The following is a 22,925-nucleotide window of genomic DNA, read 5'->3' on the forward strand; positions in this document are numbered from 1 at the left end:
GACCCTTAGTAAATGTGCCCCCTTGTTTCTCATACCCTTGTCTGCTTTTTCGATTGTACTGAACAAGGCACTCTTTACCATTCGGTAAGTCAATATTGTATGTAATCTGTAAGGTCAATTCATACAACCATCTATTTTACAGCACTGTGAAGTTTGCTGCCACTATATAACTATATGATGGTAATAATAAAAAGATAAGTTTATTGTCGACAATATGTAATCTTATGTAAGGTGGAGCATTCCATAATTGTACTTACCCACTTACTCCAGAAGGAGTAATATATTGCCAGAATGTCAGAAAGTGTGTTACACACACACACACACACATATACTACATGCACAGAACAGCCCATCACCTGTAGCAACATCAATTGGAAATATTCCAATTATAGCCATGGTATGATTCAAACGTCATTTTCACGACCGGCACCCAATACCAGAACAGGTGCCAAGAACCCTGGTCTCGGCTCGGCTTTACCATTAGTGTGACAACCGTTGGGCTTCGGGAGGAGCCCTCAGCTTACTTGGGTTTCACCTGGACTTAACGAGGGGAATAAGGCGAGATGTTCTGGCTGGCAAAGGGGCACGGCTGTTAGCAGAGTCTTTTGGGCCGAAGGTCACGGTACAAATGGAGCAGGCAAGGGAATCATCAAACAGGCTGGGTCGAGGCAGGCAGATATCAAGAATTGTCAGGCAGGCAAGGGTAAAAACCGGGTAATCAAACAGATGGGGTCAGGCAGAAAGAGTAGTCGAGATGCAGGCAAAGGTCAGGATTCGGATATCAGAATTGTCAGGAACAGGCATGGATCAAAACCAGAATAACAGATATAAGTTTCACAGGAACAGACAGCACAAGGCTTCAGGAACCACCAGAATCAAGATTCTATCACGGGCAACCTCTGGAAGCCCTTTCAACCTATTTATAGTTTAAATTTGGCTCCATTGCGCGCGCTGCGCCTTTAAGGAACATGGAGGCGCACGCGCGCACCCTTAGTGAGGCAAGGTAAATACAACCATGTCCCATAGTGTGGCACTATGTTAATGAAATAGAATGGGATTCTGCTGCTTCTATGGAAACGAGTATACAAAGAGAAAAGAAGCAATCCTTATAAAGTTCTTTAGAGGAGCTACGCATATGAAACCCCCACAAAGGGAATCCAGTATACTACATGTGCCAAATGTACATTTTACCATCTAATGATGGAATCTGTAAAACCAACATAAACATCAAAATGGAAAGAAAAGCAAAAAGTAAAAAAAACCAAGAAACTAAAAACCAAGTTATGTTTTAAATAAACCAACCTGATACTTATTTGTATATTTAGAGGAACAAATGTTGAACAGCGTTTTCATTCCACCTCTACACAGTTTTAGATTCTTTACTATGGAAATGTTGGGCAATCAATTTAAATGTGGATTATTGATGCTATTACTCACAAAAGGACCGACTGCTTTAATTACCTGAAGTTTCATGGAGTATGTCTCAATTTAGTTAATACCTTTGAAAGTAGAATTTTCGTATTTTCATGTACACTGATAAATTATAATACTACGTTTTCCTATATATGTTGTTCTTATAATTGTTACTAATTTTGAGATAGACAAAAGTTGCATTTCGGTTTGATGGTAGGAAAATAATCCATTGCATAAGTGCAGACACCCTGTTAATATAAATTTCTCTTAAATTACTCACAATTATTTCTCCATCTGTAAAGGGTCATTAGTAACTCCTCAAAACCAAGCAGACCTGTTTTATAACTTGAATACATACATTTTAAGGTTGGTTGGCATGGTCTAAAGTCAATGTCAGAACAATATAATTTATGTTATATACATTGAGAAAATGCACCTGTTTGCACCAACCTTTATTAAAAACTATTTGTATCAGCCTATCAACAGCCCTAAAAATGAGATCTTTGTCAAGCCTATCTTAAAATAGCCACCAATGTACCTTCACCATGGAATCATTGTTTAGAAGTGCATACTGAAATTACTTCATACGCAAATGATGATGAGGAGTTTTTCCTTTGCTCAAATTTAATACTTTTAACGAACCCGCAAATTATTTAGCAACCTTATCACCAGTGCAAGAAAGACTAATGGGAGAAAGTAATAAAAGTCGCAAAGAGAAAAACCATTCACACCAATATGAATAAAAATTCACATCTCGCAATGTAATATTCTTCCAAACTTTTATTGCACTGTGAATTTTAATTGCACATTACGAATTTTAATTGCGCACACTTTTAAGATGTGCTTGAAAGTGTCGTAATAATTTGGAGCAAACATAACTTTTTCAGGAAGAAGTTTTATTACATGCACTGCGCATTGGAGCAAACTGTATTGCAAACTTTCTTCCACTGTCGGAAGAGATCGCTAAACAGTTTCCAGTTTCACAAAAGCTATATTAAATTTGTGCAAAGGCAAATTTGTTTGTGCAAAGGCATAACTTTTCGCATTGCAAATAGTTTTTCCTTTACTGACTTTTATTACATTCCCCCTTGAGGATTTACAGATTGCAACACTGTACATAAGAAAACGTTTTACTGAAAAAATTTATTTATAAGCCAAGAGAGTACTCCACATTTAAGCAGGCCTTACAGTGCACTTACAATTAACAATGTAATAACTGTCTAATGAAGAATATTACAGTGTGAAATTTTTTTATTATTATTTATTTTTGTTATTTACGCCATTTATTACACCCCCACTTCCTGTTTTTAATGGGCTTTGATCCATTTACAGAAGTTAGATGATTAAGCAGTCACGTGAAATTGATCACGTTTTTTTTTACCAGCTAGAGGTCTATCCAATGCACCTCCCTTGAGAATTGATTTACATTTACTTACATGAACTGGTCATATAAACACCTGTAACCAGGTGCATCAGTGTTTGTTTATTTATTTATTTAATTTATTTTTCAGCATTTAGTGTTCATCATTACACTTAGAAATGTTCATATACTATTTATTTTCATTTGGATCCCTAAATAAAAACGAAATGACTGCACTCTGGTTTGGAGTTCTATACTCCCATTTCAACACTATTTTATTTTTTTACTAAGTGTCTAATATCTAATCTAATATTGAAGAATTTTCACACCTTGGCTTTGCAATAAATATAACCAATGCTGGGCCAGGCCAGCCAGTCGCCCTAGGCAACCTGTGGCCGCTGCTTCGATTAGAAGCGCACACATGTAAATAGTCGCTCACTGTCCACAGCAGGGAAGAGAGGAGAAAGTGGAAGGAGTCAGAGACGGTACGTGTCTGGCACCCCCCAGATTTGCGCACTAGGCACATGCCTACTCTGCCTACCCCTAGTTCCGGCCCTGCCTATGGTATAATTACCTTATATTTCTAACTAATATAGAATAAAAGTTTAAGGAACTGTTGAATGTAAATGGCTAAATAGATAGGATGTGCAAAATAAAACATGTTTTCTATATAGTTAGTTAGTTTTAAAAAAAAAAAAGTAATCTAGACAGGCTTGAGTGAATTGATGTCTAAAGTAATAGCCAGAACACTACTTCCTGCTTTGCAGTTCTCTAACAAGTTACTAATCAGTAAATAATCAGTGGGGCTCATTTATAAACAGTGGGCAAATTTGCGCCTGGGCAGTAATCCATAGCAACCAATCAGTGATTAGCTTTTTTCAAACAGCTTCCGGTTAAGCACTGAAAGTCTGATTGGTTGCCTGATTGGTTGCCATGGGTTACTGCCCAGGTGAAAATTTGCCCACTGTTTCTAAATGAGCCCCTCTGACTTGAAAGGGGCCATATGGGACATAACTGTTTAGTTAGTTTACTTCTGAATCTGACCTGTGTGCTTAGGATCAAAAGCAAAACCATCTGAACAGTTATATACCATTTGGGCCCCCTTCATTTTTCTGACTAACTAAGAAGTTAGAGCGCTTCAAAGCAGAATGTAGTGTTCTCGCTATTGTATTAGACATTTGTTCGCTCCAGCCCTTATAGGGGCAAATTCACTAAGATGCGAAGTTGCGCCAGGCGCAACTTCGCCGCACTTCGCCAGGCGTAGTTTCGCCAGCGCTTCGCAAATTCACTAAAATCCAAAGTTGCGCACAGGGGTAGCGTAAGGTTGCGGAGTTGCGCTAGCGTTGTTTCGCTATATAAAGCGAAGTTGCGCTAGCGAAGGCTAATTTGCATACGGCGCGAAATTCAAATTTCAATGGAGGAACACGTATCTGCACTACAAATGCCTAGAAAACCTTCAAATCTGCAAATAAAAATTTTATTTTGCCCTACACATTTGCCCACTGTCTAGGTAAGTTGCCATGAGTCAGGAAAAGTAGGGGGGAGGAAGGGGAGCCCCAAAAAATTTTCGATCTTTTTCAACCTATCAGCCATCATGTAGAAAACACGCCAGCGTTTTTTGGGACTTAGAAAAAATTTTGACTTTTTTTGAAACAATCCCTATCTACTCTATTGCGCTTCGCCAGGTCTGAGGTGGCGAAGGAAGTCTAGCGTAAAAGGTAGCGTGAATTTGCGTAGTTTAGTCGCTAGCGAAGATTCGCCTGGCGTAAGGTTGCGAAGTAACACTAGCGAAACTACGCCAGCGTTCGTTAGTGAATTTGCGCAGTAGCGAAAATGCCAAACGCTAGCGAATTAACGCTAGCGTTCGGCGCTTCGCGCCTTAGTGAATTGTTCCTATAGAATCTATAGTGTCCACAGAGGGTATGATGTTTGGACTTTCTAACACCCCGTAAAACCATCCTTCAAAAGCTACCTAAAATCTAACTATTTTAATATGCTTATTTGATGCAAGTTAGATATAGTTACATAGATAAAGTGAGTTGAATAGTGCATTAAGTTCAACCCCTCCAAATGAAACCCAGCATCCATAAAAACACACACTGACCCCTTGATACACTCACATAAACTATATATATATATATATATATATATATATATATATATATATATATATATATATATATATATATATATATATATATATATATATATGTATATATATATATATATATATATATGTATGTATATATATATATATATACACTAATTATAGATTTTAGTATCCAAATAGCCTTGGATATCATGCTTGTCCAAGAAATCATCCAAGCCACTCTAAAAGGCATTAACAGAATCGGCCATCACAACATCATCTGTCAGGGCATTCCACAACCTCACTTCCCTCACCGTTAAGAACCTTAGCCTGAAGGTGTGTCCTCTGGTGCAGTGATCCTCTTTATGGGTAAAAAGCTTCCCTGATTTTTGTCTATATTGTCCTCAAATGTACTTATAAATCAGATGGATTGAAGATGGATTATAGGAAGTCAAGATTTTAAGTTCAAGCAAACAGATCCAGTGTCGGACTGGCCCACCGGGACACCGGGAAATATCCCGGTGGGCCCCAGTCCTTGTGGGCCCCCACGACCACGCTCTATTTTTTATCTTATTTTTTTTAATATTTTTTTGTCAGCGCTCCGTTTTTTGGTTTTTTTTGGAGCAATGGGCCCTGCAGCGCTGCCGCTCCTACTCCTGCCGCGCCGCTGCTGTCAAACCTGCTCACTGATCCTGCTGCAGCTGCTGCTTGTGCCGTGCGACCGCGCCTGTCGTCTGATGATGACGTCACGGAACGTCCTGTGGTGGAGGAGAGCGAAACGCGGCCGTGGCGAGGGTGCAGCAGTTCTGTAGCAGGACTGAAGATTTAAGATGCAGCAGCTCTTAACTCTACATTCTTTTCTTTGAAGGGCTCCCTACAAGACACAGTTTGTTTATTGTTGTAAGCAATGTAGTCAAGTGATTAACGTGCTGCGGGTCAGTATTGGCTGTTCATCAGCCATCCCTACAACTTTAGAAATGTCAGTTTTATGTGCACATGGAAGAGATAGCAATGGCTGTCTGTTCCACAAGCGGTGAAGTCAACAGAACAGAGGAATAGCGAAGGTAGGAACCAGGCTGGTTTTGGGAGCAGTGAAATCAGAGCAGAAGTGTATGTACTGAGGTCTGCAGTGATTGTATGTGAACTCACGAAAGCCCATGTATGGATTTCTGGTGGTTATCTTTATTTACTCTTACATATTGTTTTATAGTTTTAATAAAGAAGCATTATCTGACAGTGGTCACAAAGTCATATCTTGTTTTATGGCTGAGATCTTAATTATATTTTTTATATTTATAACAGAGTATTCTTTGACAGTGGCACAGATCCTAACTGATCCACATTGTAAGCGGCAGCCCAGCCCTACTTTATGGCTAAGATTCTATCTACATGTATCTGTATAACAGAGCATTCTGTCCCAGTGGCTGCACAGATCCTATCTGATCCCCATTGTAAGCAGCAGTCCTGTCCTGCTTTATGGCAGCTGAGATTCTAGCTATCTGTATAACAGAACATTCTGTCCCAGTGGCTGCACAGATCCTATCTGATCCCCATTGTAAGCAACAGTCCTGTCCTGCTTTATGGCAGCTGAGATTCTAGCTATCTGTCTGAGTGGCTGCACATATCCTATCTGATCCCCATTGTAAGCAACAGTCCCATCCTGCATTATGGCAGCTGAGATTCTAGCTATCTGTATAACAGAACATTCTGTCCCATAGGCACAGATGCTATTTCATAACCATTGTAAACTGCAGTTCTGGCCTGTTTTATGACTAAAATTCTAACTGTCTTTATAACTAACCATTCTTGGTCAAATGACTAAGGGTCACAGCTTTAACTTACCAACAAAAAAACAAATCAACTGCAAAATAAAATAGGGAGTAACTGGCTGCTCGGGAGCCTCCAATTGTGAACCCCCTGCTGCAGCATTATAACAGAAGGTGGCACAGGTACTGATTTTGGTCTAACTAAACAAAAATCTAAAAAAACTTATTTAAAAAAAATAAATGTTTAAATGTGTGTATTTGTGTCACTGTTACGAGGGTGGGAATGAGCAGACAAGTTGCAAGTTTTTTTAAACTTCTTAGGGATAGTATACCTATCCCTACTTTTATCTTGTTATAGAATGGACAATTCTTAGCAACTTTTTAGTTGCTCTTCGTTATTTATTGTTATTTGCCTTATTTTATTATTTATTTTGCCTCTTTCATATTTATTTTTATGCTATTTGCCTTCTTCATCTGACTCAAACTAATGCCTGGTTGCTAGGGTAATTTAGACCTTAGCAACCAGATCAGTGCTGGAGAGTTGAACAAAATGCTTAATGCTTAGTAATTAAAAAACTCAAATTAAAAAAAAAATGAAGACCAAATGCAAATTGTCTCAGAACATCACTCTCTGGGTCATACTAAAAGTTAATTTAAAAGGGATTCTGGTTTATTTCTAAATGACACTGTTTACACTGCAAATAATTCACTCTACAATATAAAGTTTCATTCCTGAACCAACAAGTGTATTTAGTTGTAATATTGGTGTGTAGGTGCATCTCAGGTTATTTTGCCTGGTCATGTGATTTCAGAAAGAGCCAGCACTTTAGGATGGAACTGCTTTCTGGCAGGCTGTTGTTTCTCCTACTCAATGTAACTAAATGTGTCTCGGTGGGACCTGGATTTTACTATTAAGTGCTGTACTTAGATCTACCAGGCAGCTGTTATCTAGTGTTAGGGAGCTATTATCTGGTTACCTTCCCATTGTTCTGTTGTTAGGCTGCCGGGAGAAGGGAGAGGGTGATATCACTCAAACTTGCAGTAAAGAGTGACTGAGGTTTATCAGAGCACAAGTCACCTGACTGGGGGCACCTGGGTTTCCTGGTGGGCCCCAAGCACCCCAGTCCGACACTGAACAGATCCCTTCAATTCTCCTGTATCATCCCTATGTTTCACACATTCAAGCAAGTGGATTTTAAAGCTAGAATAAATATAATATATTTATGTGGCTGCTTTCCCTTATAAAGGGAAACAATAAGGAAGCTTCAAACCATACTGGAAAGTATACTCTGTCCACACAATACAGGATGTATTTATTTTATATTTTTTACCAAAAATAAAGAAATGCAAATGCATATTATCAAGGTTTGTGTATTGTATTAATAAATATGACACTTATCCAATCTATTTTTTACTTTTTGAACTAAATATGTTATTATTTTTTTTTGTTTTCCTCTTAATATATTATTTATATTATCACTAGCTGAATTCATTTTCACACTCACTTTTTTACTAACATTCTGAAATTTCACAATCTCTCAAATGGAAAAAAATGTAAAGATCTTACTAATTCTTCAAAGCATTTATCACAATGCATGTCTATGGGAAACTTACTATGTTTTTTTCCTTTAACTCTGGAAAATATTTAAGGAAAGAATAACAAATACAGGAAAATTTTCTGAAAGCGTTATTTTTTTTCACTGGTGAGAAAATGTGAAAAGAAATTAATTTTTCTCAAGCCTTTGATAAATCTGCCCCTTAGTCTTTCTGTCAAAATAAATATTTGGCACACAAGCCAAACCTTCAAAAGATTTAGTTGAAATATTTTTAAAACTTATGTTGCAGAAAAGACATAGAAAAGACATAGATAACTGCAAGCATGAAGGATGAAAACTTGAACAAAAGACAGTAAAAAGTTGCATTGTTTAATTTGTAGTCTAGACTACTCTTATCTATTAACAATACAGGCTGATTGTTGGAATGGTGATCAAACACCCAATCCTACCCTCATTTAAATGTTTTTACTGGAATTGTGATAATCTTTGTTAGCTGAATCTGTAAACTACTCAGTACTTAAATGTTTCACATGGATAGGACACAAATAGCCACTGTATACTTACCTGTCTGATTATATTGTGGAATGTGATTGTTTTACTACAGACCATCCACTGCATCCACTGCCAGAGTTTGAATCCAAACTCTGGCAAAATGAAAAAAATAGTTTGTTGAAGAGACTTTTGTTTTTTGTCCATACAGCCTACAATTTTTGTATGAAATACCGCATGAAGTACATGCACACATGCAATTAGTTTCCAGACTATACTGTATGTACTCACCACCCAGATCTTTTAAGGTGCACCAAATGTCTGAAATGTAGATTCATCCAGAAACCCTGTTATCCAGAATGATCGAAATTATGGGAAGGCCATCTCTTATAGAGTCTATTTTAAACAAATAATTCAAATAATAAAAAAATTATTTCCTTTTTCTCTGTAATGATAGAAAAGTACCTTGATAATCAACCAAACTAAGATATAATGAATCCTTATTGGATTGTGTGGGTCTTTTGTAAGTTTATAAAGAGTTGCTAGGCAGGACAGAAAATGTGCAATAAGCAAACTATATTGTTTTGTTTATAAACTAGAATTTCAAACTTCTGTCTTTCCTTAATATTCAACACAAACTAAACGGATAACATTGCAGCGAAAAAAGCTTCATATTTTAAATATATACACCAGAGAAGCTTAGTTCTGTAAATACCTAACCATTATTTTAAATCCCCAAAAGATTTTATTTCCTCTGGTTCTCTGCTACACAGAATTGGTGGAAAAAATCTGTGACACCAATAATTGAAATGGGACTGGCATAATAGACGTGCAAGCTTGTGATCAATACAAGGGAAGTTACGTGAATAGTAATGAATGCAGATAAGCATCATGGATGACAAGATTACTTTTAGAAGTCAGCATGATTTAGGCAGGAAGGTTCAGATAAAATAACCTTCTACCTTTCAATGAAAAGGCAAGTTGAAACGTACACCAACGGATCCAATTCACATTTTGCAGACCTCAGGTATTGCAGCATCATCACAACTGAATTATGTTTTGATACTTAAACACTAATGGGGCAATATGTTTCGTTAGCCCTAAAAAAGTTCACAAACACCTTTGTGAACTTTAGAGACCATGTTTGCGTTCTATTTGACCAATCACAGACCTCAACTACTTCCTCACAAGAACAAATGGCTTTTGCAAACATGAGCAGTGTATGTAATAAAATTTCCCAATTACAAAGCAAACGCAACTTCAGAGTGGGTGTTAACACATATTTGCTTAGCGTCAATGAGAGATGTAATATTCGGCAGCGAATGATTTTACAAAAATTCGTAAAAATCCCTTTTTAAATAACGCTTGTGATTTTTAATTACATTGCCCCTTAAGCTGGTACAGCAGTGAATGTTTTTACAAGTAGAATTGCTTGGATTGCTTCACATCCCATTTGATATTGTGATATTTGTCATTTAATGACTTATAGTATGCATAATGCATCAAGCTGGTGATTCATTACGAAAACAAATAAGAAAGTCATAGAAAGAAACTGAGCACATGTGATGTTTCCAGCATATATTAAAGTTCTGCATTCAGCATAGATGGCTGTGCCAATTTTTATAATTTGATAAAAGCCCCAAGGGTGCCCACCTGTTGTTGATTACCAGACACTTCAAGTTCTGCTTTGCAAATGTACTTGTTCTTCAGGACTGTACTCTCTATAGAAGAGCTGAACATTCCTTAAGGTAAGCACTACATGTACGGTATACACAATGCAATGTGTTATAATAAGTCACACACTTTATTAAAAGTTTATGGCATACTATAAACACAAAAATTGAGGGGGTTGGGGATAATCAAAAGCTAATTGTTGATGCTGGTGGGGTGGGGGGATTCTGACAGTAATGTGAGAAGCTAGAGGTTCATTTCATACTCTTGTTGCTGCTGTCAGATCACAGACAGAGATAGGTGCAGCTTTAGCATCATTATAAATAGGGATGTAGCGAACGTCGGAAAAAAAGTTCGCGAACATATTCGCGAACTTGCGCAAAAATGCGAACGGTTCGCGAACCCCATAGACTTCAATGGGAAGGCGAACTTTAACATCTAAAAAAGACATTTCTGGCCAGAAAAATGATTTTAAAGTTGTTTAAAGGGTGCAACGACCTGGACAGTGGCATGCCAGAGGGGGATCAAGGGCAAAAATGTATCTGAAAAATCTGCCTGTGTGTGCTTGGAAGAGATAGTGTAGGGGGAGAGCTGTTAGTGATTTCAGGGACAGATGATAGTAAGTTTGCTGGCTAGTAATCTGCTTGATACTGCTCTGTATTGGAGGGACAGAAGTCTGCAGGGATTTGAGGGACATTTTAGCTTAGGTAGCTTTGCTGGCTAGTAATCTACTGTTCTCTTTAAACAACTGCCATACGTTGACCTTGTAGGCATTGTTTGCCCAGTTTTTTTGGACGCAGCCACTGAAGCACAGTTGCCAGAAAAAATATGCCATATAAATGCTGAAAATAGTAATTTTTCGCCATACGTTGACCTTGTAGACATTGTTTGCCCAGTTTTTTTGGTTGCAGCCACTGAAGCACAGTTGCCAGAAAAAATATGCCATATAAATGCTGAAAATAGTCATTTTTTGCCATACGTTGACCTTGTAGGCATTGTTTGCCCAGTTTTTTTGGTCGCAGCCACTGAAGCACAGTTGCCAGAAAAAATATGCCATATAAATGCTGAAAATAGTAATTTTTTGCCATATACGTTGAGTCAACGTATGGCAAAAAATGACTATTTTCAGCATTTATATGGCATATTTTTTCTGGCCTCTGTGCTTCAGTGGCTGCGGCCATATAAATGCTGAAAATAGTCATTTTTTTAACACACTGGGCAAAAAATGCCTACAGGGCAAATAATGCCTAAAAGGTCAATTTATACACTAATACAGCGATGGATACGGATTACGTAAAATATATTATGGCTGCTTGAAAAAAGTCACTCCGGTGTTTTTTCTGGAGACGGTAATATTATGGATATTTAGACAGAATGTGAACAAGGTCACACAGCTAGATGGCAGTTGGTTGAATAACACACTGGGCAAAAAATGCCTACAGGGCAAATAATGCCTAAAAGGTCAACTTATACACTACTACAGCGGTAGTAAAATAAAAAAAAGTAAAATAAAAAAAAAATGAATATTAAAAAAAAAAAAATTAAAGTTGGTGCTGCTGAACTACTAGGAGCAGCAGATTAGCACACCAGTCCCACTCCCCAACACTGCTAGACTAATAGCACTGGGCTCTTATAGTAGTAGTAGTAGTAGTAGTAAAACAACAAAAAAATAAACAAAAGCAGTCCTTACAAGGACTACTGTTATTGCAGCAGTCAGCAGATGAGATCAGAAGCAGGACAGCTGCCCACTGCAGCTACATACAGAGCACTGCAGTAGAAGGTAGATTACTAGCCAGCAAAGCTACCTAAGCTTAAATGTCCCTCAAACCCCTGCAGACTTCTGTCCCTCCAATAACAGAGCAGTATCAAAACGATTACTAGCCAGCAAACTTTCAACTGTCCCTGAAATCACTAACAGGCAGCAGCTCTCTCCCTACACTATCTCTTCAGCACACACAGGCAGAGTGAAAAAACGCTGCAGGGCTTCGGTTTTTATAGGGAAGGGGAGTGGTCCAGGGGAGAGCTTCCTGATTGGCTGCCATGTACCTGCTGGTCTGGGGTGAGAGGGCAAAAAAAAGCGCCAACAATGGCGAACCCAAAATGGCGAACGTCGCGCGACGTTCGCGAACTTCCGGCGAGCGCGAACACCCGATGTTCGCGCGAACAAGTTCGCCGGCGAACAGTTCGCGCCATCTCTAATTATAAATGGGCATGTCTGAAATGCATGAATTTATGTCTCTATTCAGCTGCAACTGCAAAAGCATAAGAATATAAAGCTTCACAAAAAAGACATGTTCTAACTCCTTTTATAATTCAAGCTTATCAATATATATAAAAAATATATATATTTATGGTGTAGATATTGTATGTCTGGAAACTCATTATCCAGAAAGCTCCAAATTACTTAAAGGCCATCTTCTATAGATGCCATAATATTTAAATTGTTCAAATGTTTAAAACGTTAAACCTTTTTCATTGTTATAATAAAAAAGTACCTTTTACTTGATCCTAACTAAGATATATTGTAATTAAATTTATTTAACGTTTAAGTGATTTGTAAGTAGACAAAGTTTGCTGATTATGAAAAGATCCCTTATCTAGAAAACCCCAGGTCCCTAGCATTATAAAGGAGCCCAAGCTACCTTCTAAGCAACTGAAGGCCTGTCTCACATTTAATGGATGTTGTTCTTGAATCCACCATCAGGAGAACATTGAACAGCAATGGTGTGTATGGCAGGGTAGCAAGGAGAAAGCCATTGCCCTCCCTCAAAAATATTACTGACAGCCTACAGTTTGCTAAATATCATGTGGAAGGAACACTGGAAGAATATTTTGTGGACAGATAAAGCCAAAAAAAAACATTCCAGAATAAGAACTTTATCCCATCTGTGAAACATTGTGGAGTTCTTGTTTGGACCTATTTTGTTGCATCTGGGCTTGGACAGCTTTCCATCACTGATGGAACAATGAATTCTGAACTGTACCAGAGAATTCTAAAGGAAAATGTCAAGACATTTTCAGTTGCAGTTATCGATGCATAAGGAGGTCACACCAAATGCTGAGAGCACAATTCACTTACTTTTGTCACATGCAGATATGGATACATTTTTTTCAATAAATACATGGCCAAATATAATAATTTTTGTTTCATGTATTTACTTATATTTTCTTCATCTACTTTTAGGACTTGTTTTAAAATCAAATGTTTGTTTAGGTCACATTCATCTAAAAATATCAAACTTTCACACACCACTGTAACACATGCAGAGACACATGCAAAGATTCGGGGAGGTTTAATCTTGGCCGACTAATCTCCCTGAAAAGCCTTCCCGCTGACTAGAATCTAAATCGCTGGCAGGTTAGCACTTGGAGCGCTTCTTTTCCAAAATCGCCCGAAGTTTCCTCGCGAGGCAACTTCGGGCGACTTTGGCTTGCTTTTAGGATCTAGGAGGATCTGCTTCCTTTATAGCCACTCTCCTACCGTAAAATTAGATGAGTGAACAATTGTGTGCATGGGGGAACAGGTAGTTGTTTGTGTGTGGGGCAGGTAGGTTTTTTTGTGAGCCAAGCCCCTCCGAAGATGTTTTTGCAGTTAAAGGGGGCGGTGCCCTGTCATTATGCTGCTGTCTGTGAGTGCCTGCTGTTTCTTGGTTTCTGTTCCCAGTCCGGGACAATGCCCATTAGCCCTTCCTTATTTCTATGGTAGGCCTATAAACTATAACATTTAGCACTGTCTTTTTACCCCCTGAAAACCACAAATCTCAAACCAGGTTTGAGATGAAGTATTTTTTATTCAGACTTTTAACAGCTTTAAGGTATAACAAATCTAAAAGAAAAAAAAGAAAAAAAAATTTCCCACAAAAAATTATATTTTCCCCTTTAAAACTCCAACCAGAAAAAAATGGACTCCAACCAGAAAAAAAACCCTTTGGTGCAACTTAAGAGGCCCAGTCTGACTATGGAAAAGTTTAGAAATAACTCCTCAGCATAACCACTAATAACTAGCATTCACCCCCAAATCACTGCATTCATTCACTTGATCTGGATTGGATAGAAGTTCTGAGAAAAAAATAGTAATAAATAAATTACTAATAATTAAAATATAACCATATAATTAAAGGGGGCATGTGGAGGCTATCAAAAGTCTTATTTTAGTGGTTTTAGAGGTTTTAGAAACCATGACTTAATTCACATTCTCTAAACCACGAATGACATGTAAGTTCCAAATATACAGTACAAACGGAAAAAGCTCTGAACGATGTGCTAAAAAATGGGAATATCTAAAACATCTAAAATTCTAGTTTTTCTGACAATTCCAAGTGAAAAAAAAGGAAAAGTGTGAGCTGATTAATAGCGGTCCAGTAAGATCACTGCAGCTCCCACTGACTTCTATAGGACTTCGACAACCTTTACTTGACAAATTTTTGCATTAGAGATTTTCACCAAAAACAATTCATTTTTTTGAGACGGTTTTTAGTAAATGGGCCCCTCAGTATAATTTCCTTTACTACTTTATTTGCTCAAAAAGCTTACCAGCACCACCCTGGATACTCTTCCGTGTGCTTTCTTCCCATGTACAGCAGCAGCACTTGCTATTATGAAGGAAAGATAAGCATCCAAGCAACCAACCATGATCTTTTTGGCAGCAGCACTTTTGTTTTTGGGAAGCACAGTTGTCCAGCTTTTTGCTGTGTGGGCAAACTCCTGTAGCCAGCAGAATTCTCTAGCATGAGAACTAGGGTCCACTCTGTATAGTAATCATAAACTACTTGTCAACTGGATATTCTGATATTTTTTGCGAATATCTAAACCTGGTAGTTCAGGAAGCTTCAAAAAAACACTTGGAGTAGTTCCCTGACGTTGAGGTTTGCAATGTTAGTAAGAGATATCTTGCACCACTGATGCATTTCCATATGTCAGTATATTAAGACATAGTAGTTTAGCCTAAAATCAACACCCCAGTCAAATTTAACATTTTGGCCAAGTGAATCCTTCATATATTATAAGGGTTAATTTATGACTGCAACCGCACAGTGTGCGCATGGTACAGTTGATGTACAACTCAGTCCTATTCGTTAAAGGTACTCGCATCCAGAGCTGGCCCTTCCATATAGCTCTTCCATATAGCTGGCTCCATCCTACTGTTCTGAATTAAGTGTAAGAGCGTCTATGGATGCAGTGGAACCCTGAAGTTACCACCACTGCAAAGATCATGGTGACTCCAGGGTTCCACAGAGTCCTGCATCAATGGACACAGTGCACTTGCACCTAAAGAATCCTGTGAAGTTTGATGCTGTCAAAAATGACAACTTCATGATACTAAATAATTTTAGTGCAGTTACATGCAATCGGTATCGGACTGGCCCACTGGGATATTCCCGGTGTCAGTGGGCCCTCTTGTTTCTAACCATTTGGCCTGTTTCATGGTCATTCCCTATTTCTTTATGGGAAAAAAATGCGTAATAATGCAAGAATATAGTAAGTAGATATAAAAGACTAGGAGAATAAAAAGGCTCACTGAGGAGAGGAGGAATAATAGTTTGGAAATTGGGCTCACAGTCTAAGGTTCCCTGGTGGGCCACTGGCGTCCCAGTCTGACACTGCATGCAATTCACATTAAAATGCATGTTCAATGGTCCACAGTGTCAGGTGCATAACCACATTGTGTCAGCAATTATGCTGGAACTATGGAGTAAACAATGCATGGTGGGTAAACATACCTCCCAACATTTTGGAAGTAAAAAGAGGGACAAAATTTTTTTCCAGCTCGTAGCGCAGCTATTTTTTGACCACACCCCTTTCTGTGGCCACGCCCCCTAATTACCATGTTTGTTTTACAAAATTTGGCAGGTTATGAAAGTTTGAAAATATTTCTCCTTATCTAAACTGTGTTTTTGTGTCTCAAAATTGTTACAAAGTATCTTATTTGCACCTGTTAGCTGTTCTGGGCTCTCTGCCAAAAGCCAATTAAGTGAGAAACTTTGTTTCTTTTTCTGGCTGTTCAGTGTAGAGAAAAGAGGGACTTTCCAGTACAAATGAGGGACTGCGGGTTGAGCTGTCAAAAGAGGGACTGTCCCTCCGAAAAAGGGACAGTTGGGAGGTATGAAAAGCATGGCATCCAAAAATGATGCTTCCTATACAGGCTTAACACTTATTTAGTGTTGCTTTTGCAGGTGTAAAACAGGAAATTCAGACGAAGTCCACTTAATCTAGGGAGTATCCACCACTCCAAGCTGTCTTGTAACGCACTGGGCATGTGAGGTGCTCGGGACAAGAGGTGAACTGATGTAAATGAATTAGGGGAACACCCTCTGAGCGAAGGGTGGAGTTGAGAGGTGTGGTTGGAGAATGAATGCCGAGGACCAGCTCTAAGCACACGCACACAAATAGTAGGCAGGGGCACGATTCACTTGCAGATACGAGTTTCAGCGAGCTCCGGTCTTGGCAGGTTGGTCAGAGTAGGCTCCTGCTATTGGCTGCCTGATGAACAGGATCTGCCCAGAGCCCTTACACAAAACCACGTCCGAGCCGCGACTCCCGGACAAACAAAGTTCCAGATGAGGAGGGGTGAGCAGAGACAAGATCCGCACTGACCATCCAGGCGCTGGAGAAACCTCATATAACTAATGTGAAGTGCTGAGAGGATTCCATTGAGAACACCAGCCTGACCTTAAATGCTTTAAGATTTTTTTTAAAAAAATTCCTGAATAAATTTCCAATAGATTTTTTTTTCATTTTGGACTTTTAGTCAAATAAATATTGATGATGCAGAAGTGAGTGACTTTTGTGAAGTTACCTAGCCCAAAGGTGTATTGTTTAGCGGACCTGTGACTTGCTTCTCTCATTAGTTTGAGAGCTTTGTCGTGCTTATTGATGGCAGAGTGTCGCCCCTGGCTGGTGCTGTGGGTGGGCTGCTGTGCCTGCCTGTGCATGGCCCTCGGAGAACTATTGAAGGATGGGCTGCTTGGAGTTGGCATGGAAACAGGTGACGCTGCCCGGCAAGAAGAAGCGGCGTTTCCCTTGGGGGACACAGTGTCGGAGCACATGCTGAGGCTCTATGATAAATACAGAAGTGGCGGAGGGAGGGCTAGGGAGTCATTAAGGCACCGACCACCTCTCCCGGACGGAAATACAGTAAGGAGCTTCAGAGCAATGAATGGTGAGTGCCAGCATGTGGGTCAGTCGTGGACTGTCTACTTAAATCCTATTAACGTCTTTGCTCACTATTTATCCCCATATGTAATGAAAGGTAAACATATTTCCAGGTGCATTAACCCCTAGCAACAAGCTCTGTTTTTAACAAGTGCCAAGTGAATTCTTCTTACTGATTGGCTGGCTGCTCTGGCACACTTTCACTTTTTCATCAAGCCTCTATATATATATAGTATATAGTGATATAAGCTACAGTCTGGTCATTTCCCTATGGGACCAGACTGTAAATTATATCCTTATAAACGGCGCGTTCTGACGTCAGAACGCGACGTTTATACCAGGGGCCCCAGGCCGCCGAATTTTGATGCACAGCGCGTCGAAATTGACGCCGTGCGCCCAAAATTGGACGCCGTCGAACAAAATTTTGACGCCGACCCCTCCGACCCCCCCTCCCCCCACCTGCGGCCTGGTGCTTTTATATGGTCACATCAGTGATCCTCGGTGACTTATAATATCTTTATAAATTACAGTAGGGGGTACATTATCCACTATATCATGTGATAATGCTCTGAATTGTATATTCCCTGTACCAAGTTGAAAAGACCATGATCATGGGCTGGAGGAGCTGCCTGTAGCAAGTTCCACCATATTAGAAATTACCCAATTCATGTGTAACTTTTCACTTAAAGGGGTGGCTCACCTTTAAGGTAACTTTTAGTCTGTAATAGAATAGCCAATAGAATAGCCAATAACAATTAGTTTTCGTTATTTATTTTTTGTATTTTTTTAATTATTTGCCTTTTTCTTCTGCTGACCCCCTTCTAAAAAGAGAATGCTCTGTAAGGCAACACATGTATTGTTATTGCTAATTTTCCTTACTCATCTTTCATTTCAGACATCTCCTATTCATATTCCAGTCTCTTGTTCAAATCAGTGCTTGGTTGCTGGGGTAACTTGGACCCTAGCTACCAGATTGCTTAAAAAGCAAATTGAAGAGCTGCTGGATAAAAAACTAAATAACTCAAAAACCTTAAATAATAAAAAATGAAAACCAATTGCAAATTGTCTCAGAATATCACCCTCTGCATCATTCTAAAAGTTATATCAAATGTGAACAACCCCTTTAAGTTAACAAAATACTGTTGATCTAGGTACTGTTAGTAAAATGTATACTCCCTCCAACATAGGGACCCTGACATGATTATAAAAGGAGCACAGAATCTAAACTCGAGCAAAGTATGATGCTTAGTGTATGCTAAGTGGTGCTGGAAAATGAAATATTAGTTACTTGTTTTTTGCTTGCATAGTTAACTGTATAACCTGGGTAAGTCTGTCTGTGGCTTTTTAATCATATGTATAACAGAGCATAGGATCACAATCATCATTGGTCCTCGTTTCAGAGACCTCAAATGTGTTGATAGATGCTAAGTTAAAAGGATTTTATCTGTTAAATTTGGAACCATGGCAAGATTTAAATTATGATTTTATAAATATATATATATATATATATATATATATATATATATATATATATATATATATATATATATATATATATACACACACACACAAAAGCCATGAATATCTTGTAAATTATATCCTTATAAACGGTGAGTACTGAAGTCATCAGTTGTAAAAGTTGAGTAGTGATGTAGTGACTAACTGAAAATTGTGTATTATAATAAATAAAGTAGAAGTTACCTCGGAGTTCCATGTCCTGTATAAAAACACTCGGCCTTCAGAAAACTTTACCCCCAAAATTAATATATAATCAACAGTTTATATCAAATTAAGTGACATATTAAAGAATCTTACCAAACTGGTATAAATATTGCCCTTTTACATCTCTTGCTTTGAACCACCATTTCATGATGGTCTGTGTACTGCCTCAGAGATAACCTGACCAGGAATACTACAACTCTAATTGTAACAGGAAGAAGTGTGGAAGCGAAAGACAGAACTCTGTCTTTTAATTGGCTCATGTGACCTAACGTATGGTATGTTTGTGTTCACAGTGAATCCTGCGATCCCAGGGGGCGGCCCTTCTTTTTTTAAAATGGCAATTTTCAATTTAGGATTACCCAATGGCACATACTACTAAAAAACTATATTATTATGAAAATGGTTTATTTACATGAAGCAGGGTTTTACATATGAGCTGTTTTATGCAATATATTTTATAGAGACCTACATTGTTTCGAGGGGTATAGTTTACCTTTAATCACACTGAAAGAGTTACTGTGTCAAATTCATTTGCGCTAGGGACAGAAGAAATCTTGACATACATTTGCATTTTTTCAGTAGTTGTTAGTAGTTATTGAGTGGTGAAAATATATGGAAATTGTATCCTACTTCATACTGTTTGCTAACGTAATACCTGGGTAATTGCTATCATGTTTCTCCCATAATTCTTTATTTATTTGAGGCTCTGGGTTTACAGCATGTGTCATATAATTAGCATAGTGCATCATAAGCAACTTTTGGCTACTGCTAGATACTGTTAGATTCCTTGAAAATGTTTATTCTATTGTTCCTGGATATTAACTTTGGGTTTTATTATTGAAAGGTTATTTCTACATTTAAAAAAATTGCCAGTTTGTCAATTTCACCTTTGTACAGAGTCTTTGCTGCCATAGTCACGTCAAGCCAGTAACTTGTTAATTAACTCCGTGTTCAAGTCCAGTAATGTAGATCGAGTCAAGTGTTGTAGGTGGGTGGGTGTGTTTTTGCTCTTTGGTGGAAGGCTCTGCAGATATAAATGACTTGCACTGTGTTGTTACAACACGGAATAGTTAATTGGTTCAGGGAGCAGTGAAGAGGTTACAGATGTAAGTGTTTGTACAGGGTTACATTACCTTTAAATCGGTCAAAGTAATGTATGTTGTTTTAGTGTCACAAGTGTGTTTATTTCGCTTATTATGCTGACATTCACAGAATAATTGGAATGCTTGTCAGCATGTGCTTTTAATGATATTGTGAACACACTTGGACTAAAGGTTGCACTTGATGGACATGTGTCTCTTTTTTAACCTCAGCTACTATGTAACACTGCATGGAATACTGTATTGTATTAAGGCAGTGACTTTTCGTCACACAAACAATCAATAAAACTTTTAACCATGACCTGCCCACACAGTTCTCTTTGCATATCCAAATTAGGATTCAGTTTGGTATGCGGCTGAATAATTTGTGAAGGTGATTTTAGGATTCGGTGCATCCGTAAACCAAAGGGTGTAGTGTAGAAACTGTGCTTGTAGATGGGCATGTGTTCTGTTGGATAAGGGATATTTCCAAAATATGTCGCACTTTAAGGTTACTAAAAACATTTCAACCCAATAGGATCAGTTTGCTGTCAGTTTGGATCATCAGGTACAAGGCACTGTTATTATTATAGGCAATCAGACAAAAATTATGATTGTTTAAGTAGGGCACTATAGGAAAATACATTTCTTTTCTTGCTTTCTAGATAATGGTTTAAGCTGAATAGAGGTGGTTTAATTGTCAAAGAAATAAAACCAGGAACTCTGTTTCACCCACTGAAAAGCTCAAGAGAAGGAAATTTAAATAATTACTTATCGCTCAAATATAATTCCGTCATTAGTTGCTTGAGGGACCATTGACCCCAATGTTGGGGCACAGGACTAAATGCTCAACCACATTTCAAGAGTTAATTGTCTGTAAGTGTATCACATAGTAAACACCTATTTCTAGAAAAGTAAATAGGGCAATGTCTACATGTAGAAATTCCAACTGAATAGAGCTGTTATTAATATTCAAACAAAGCAGAAATGTACATTTTATTTTCGCAATTGTGTATGATGCATGTTTTATTTTAGAAAATAGAACATATGGAACAGCACATCCATCTCCTGAGCATCTTGTGCATTACCCCACGTTTAACATATACCCTTTTAACCTTCTTCTGGGTGTCTAATTATTAAAAGCATATGCTTGGTTTTTTGTTTTTTTTTTACAAACATCATTCCCTAAAAGTAGTCTCCAAGTCTTTGCTAAGGCACATATAATTTCAGCTTTTATATACACAACACCTGCTTTGAATCTCAGCTCCCTTATCTCTTGATACCAAATACATTTTCCAGATCTTTCACTCTCAGGCCCTGTGTGTGTGAGGGGTAGAAGTTTATTTAGGTATTTTATTGGAAATAGAATTCCCAAGCTATTTTTACTCTGGAGAGAAACTGGATTTTTGCCAGTCTATGCTCTTTTAGCTAAAAGTGTTTTAACAATGTTCTCTGCAACTCTTACAAAACACTGTACTGAATTGGCACTACAGTATGGTGGTACTCACTAATTGCTGCCTTGGAGCTCTGGGGTCCTGAGTTTTCAGCTGGGTACTATCTGGAGGCATTTGTTTTCCACATGTCTGTGTGGGTACTCCAGTTTCCTTCCACACTTCAGAAACATAAGAGCAGGTTTAGTGCGTTCTGGTGAAACTAATCCTAATGGGACTCATTTACCCACAGGTATCAGAACTCCTGACCTGCACCGAAGAATTATTACCCTTAATTTGAGTTTTTAATGCAGGCAGGTAGAGAGCAGTAGAGGTCTTGGATGCATGCTGCAAGCAAAACTTGCCCCCCTGGCAGATTTAACTTCCATCACATGTGCAAGTGTTTGTTTGACCAACAAAACTGAGCTCCTTATGATTGTCCCATGTAGGGTTTTTAAATTTAACACAAAATGCAGAGTGCAGCCTGTCTAGCAAGGGAGCCCTTCTGTATACAGATGAACATATGCAGATGAGTCCTGAGCAGGTCCAGGCAGGCAGACTAGTGCCAGACCCACTGACTTGAAACCTAACCCAGACCTGCCAACCTGCTATGGGCCTTACCTTGACCAGCTACCCCATCCACAATGGATTCATTTAAATTGCATTCCAACCTGCAAAACTGGACATTGCTCAAATTACATAAAATCAGCCCAAAATGATTTTTTTCATATATATATTTCATTTTTTTTTCATTTATATATTTAGGTGGCTGAACAAATGGAATTGTGGTCACTGTTACCAGGTCAGCCTACAGCATGCATTGATGGAAAACATCAGTGAATCAGATTAGCTAATCTGAAAGAAATACTGCAACTCAATTGGTCAAAAGGGTCAAAAAATGAGCCACTAGAGGTGCCTGCACACAAACATGTATAGCTAGCCACATGTTGGAACAATGGATAAATTAGGATACTTTGAATCAATGTAATTTGCAAAGATCAGCAAATGGCAAATTAACTTTTATTTGTACATGTGAGAGGTAGGCATTGGCCAACAAACTGTCTTTTTATACAAGCCAGAGTATTGGCCAGTGGGCCAGTGTGTCAAATAGTAGCACCAGATAGATTTCCTAAACACAGGTCTGCAAGACACATTCATCTTTTGTAAATACACACTATGCCATTCTTAAGGGCTCTTA

General features: G+C 38.4%; 1 protein-coding gene across 1 annotated transcript in view; it reads left to right on the forward strand.

Annotated features, from left to right (window-relative positions):
• Positions 1–16,686: 16,686 nt before the first annotated feature.
• Positions 16,687–22,925, forward strand: part of bmp3.S (bone morphogenetic protein 3 S homeolog) — a 35,475-nt gene continuing 29,236 nt past the window's right edge. Inside the window, exon 1 of the mRNA XM_018243552.2 lies at positions 16,687–17,503. Within this exon, the coding sequence (XP_018099041.1) occupies positions 17,218–17,503 (286 nt within the window). The 5' untranslated portion in view covers positions 16,687–17,217. The remainder of the gene's footprint in view (positions 17,504–22,925) is intronic.

The sequence above is a fragment of the Xenopus laevis genome, chromosome 1S (genome assembly GCF_017654675.1).
Source record: "Xenopus laevis strain J_2021 chromosome 1S, Xenopus_laevis_v10.1, whole genome shotgun sequence".
Classification (NCBI taxonomy): Eukaryota; Metazoa; Chordata; class Amphibia; order Anura; family Pipidae; genus Xenopus; species Xenopus laevis.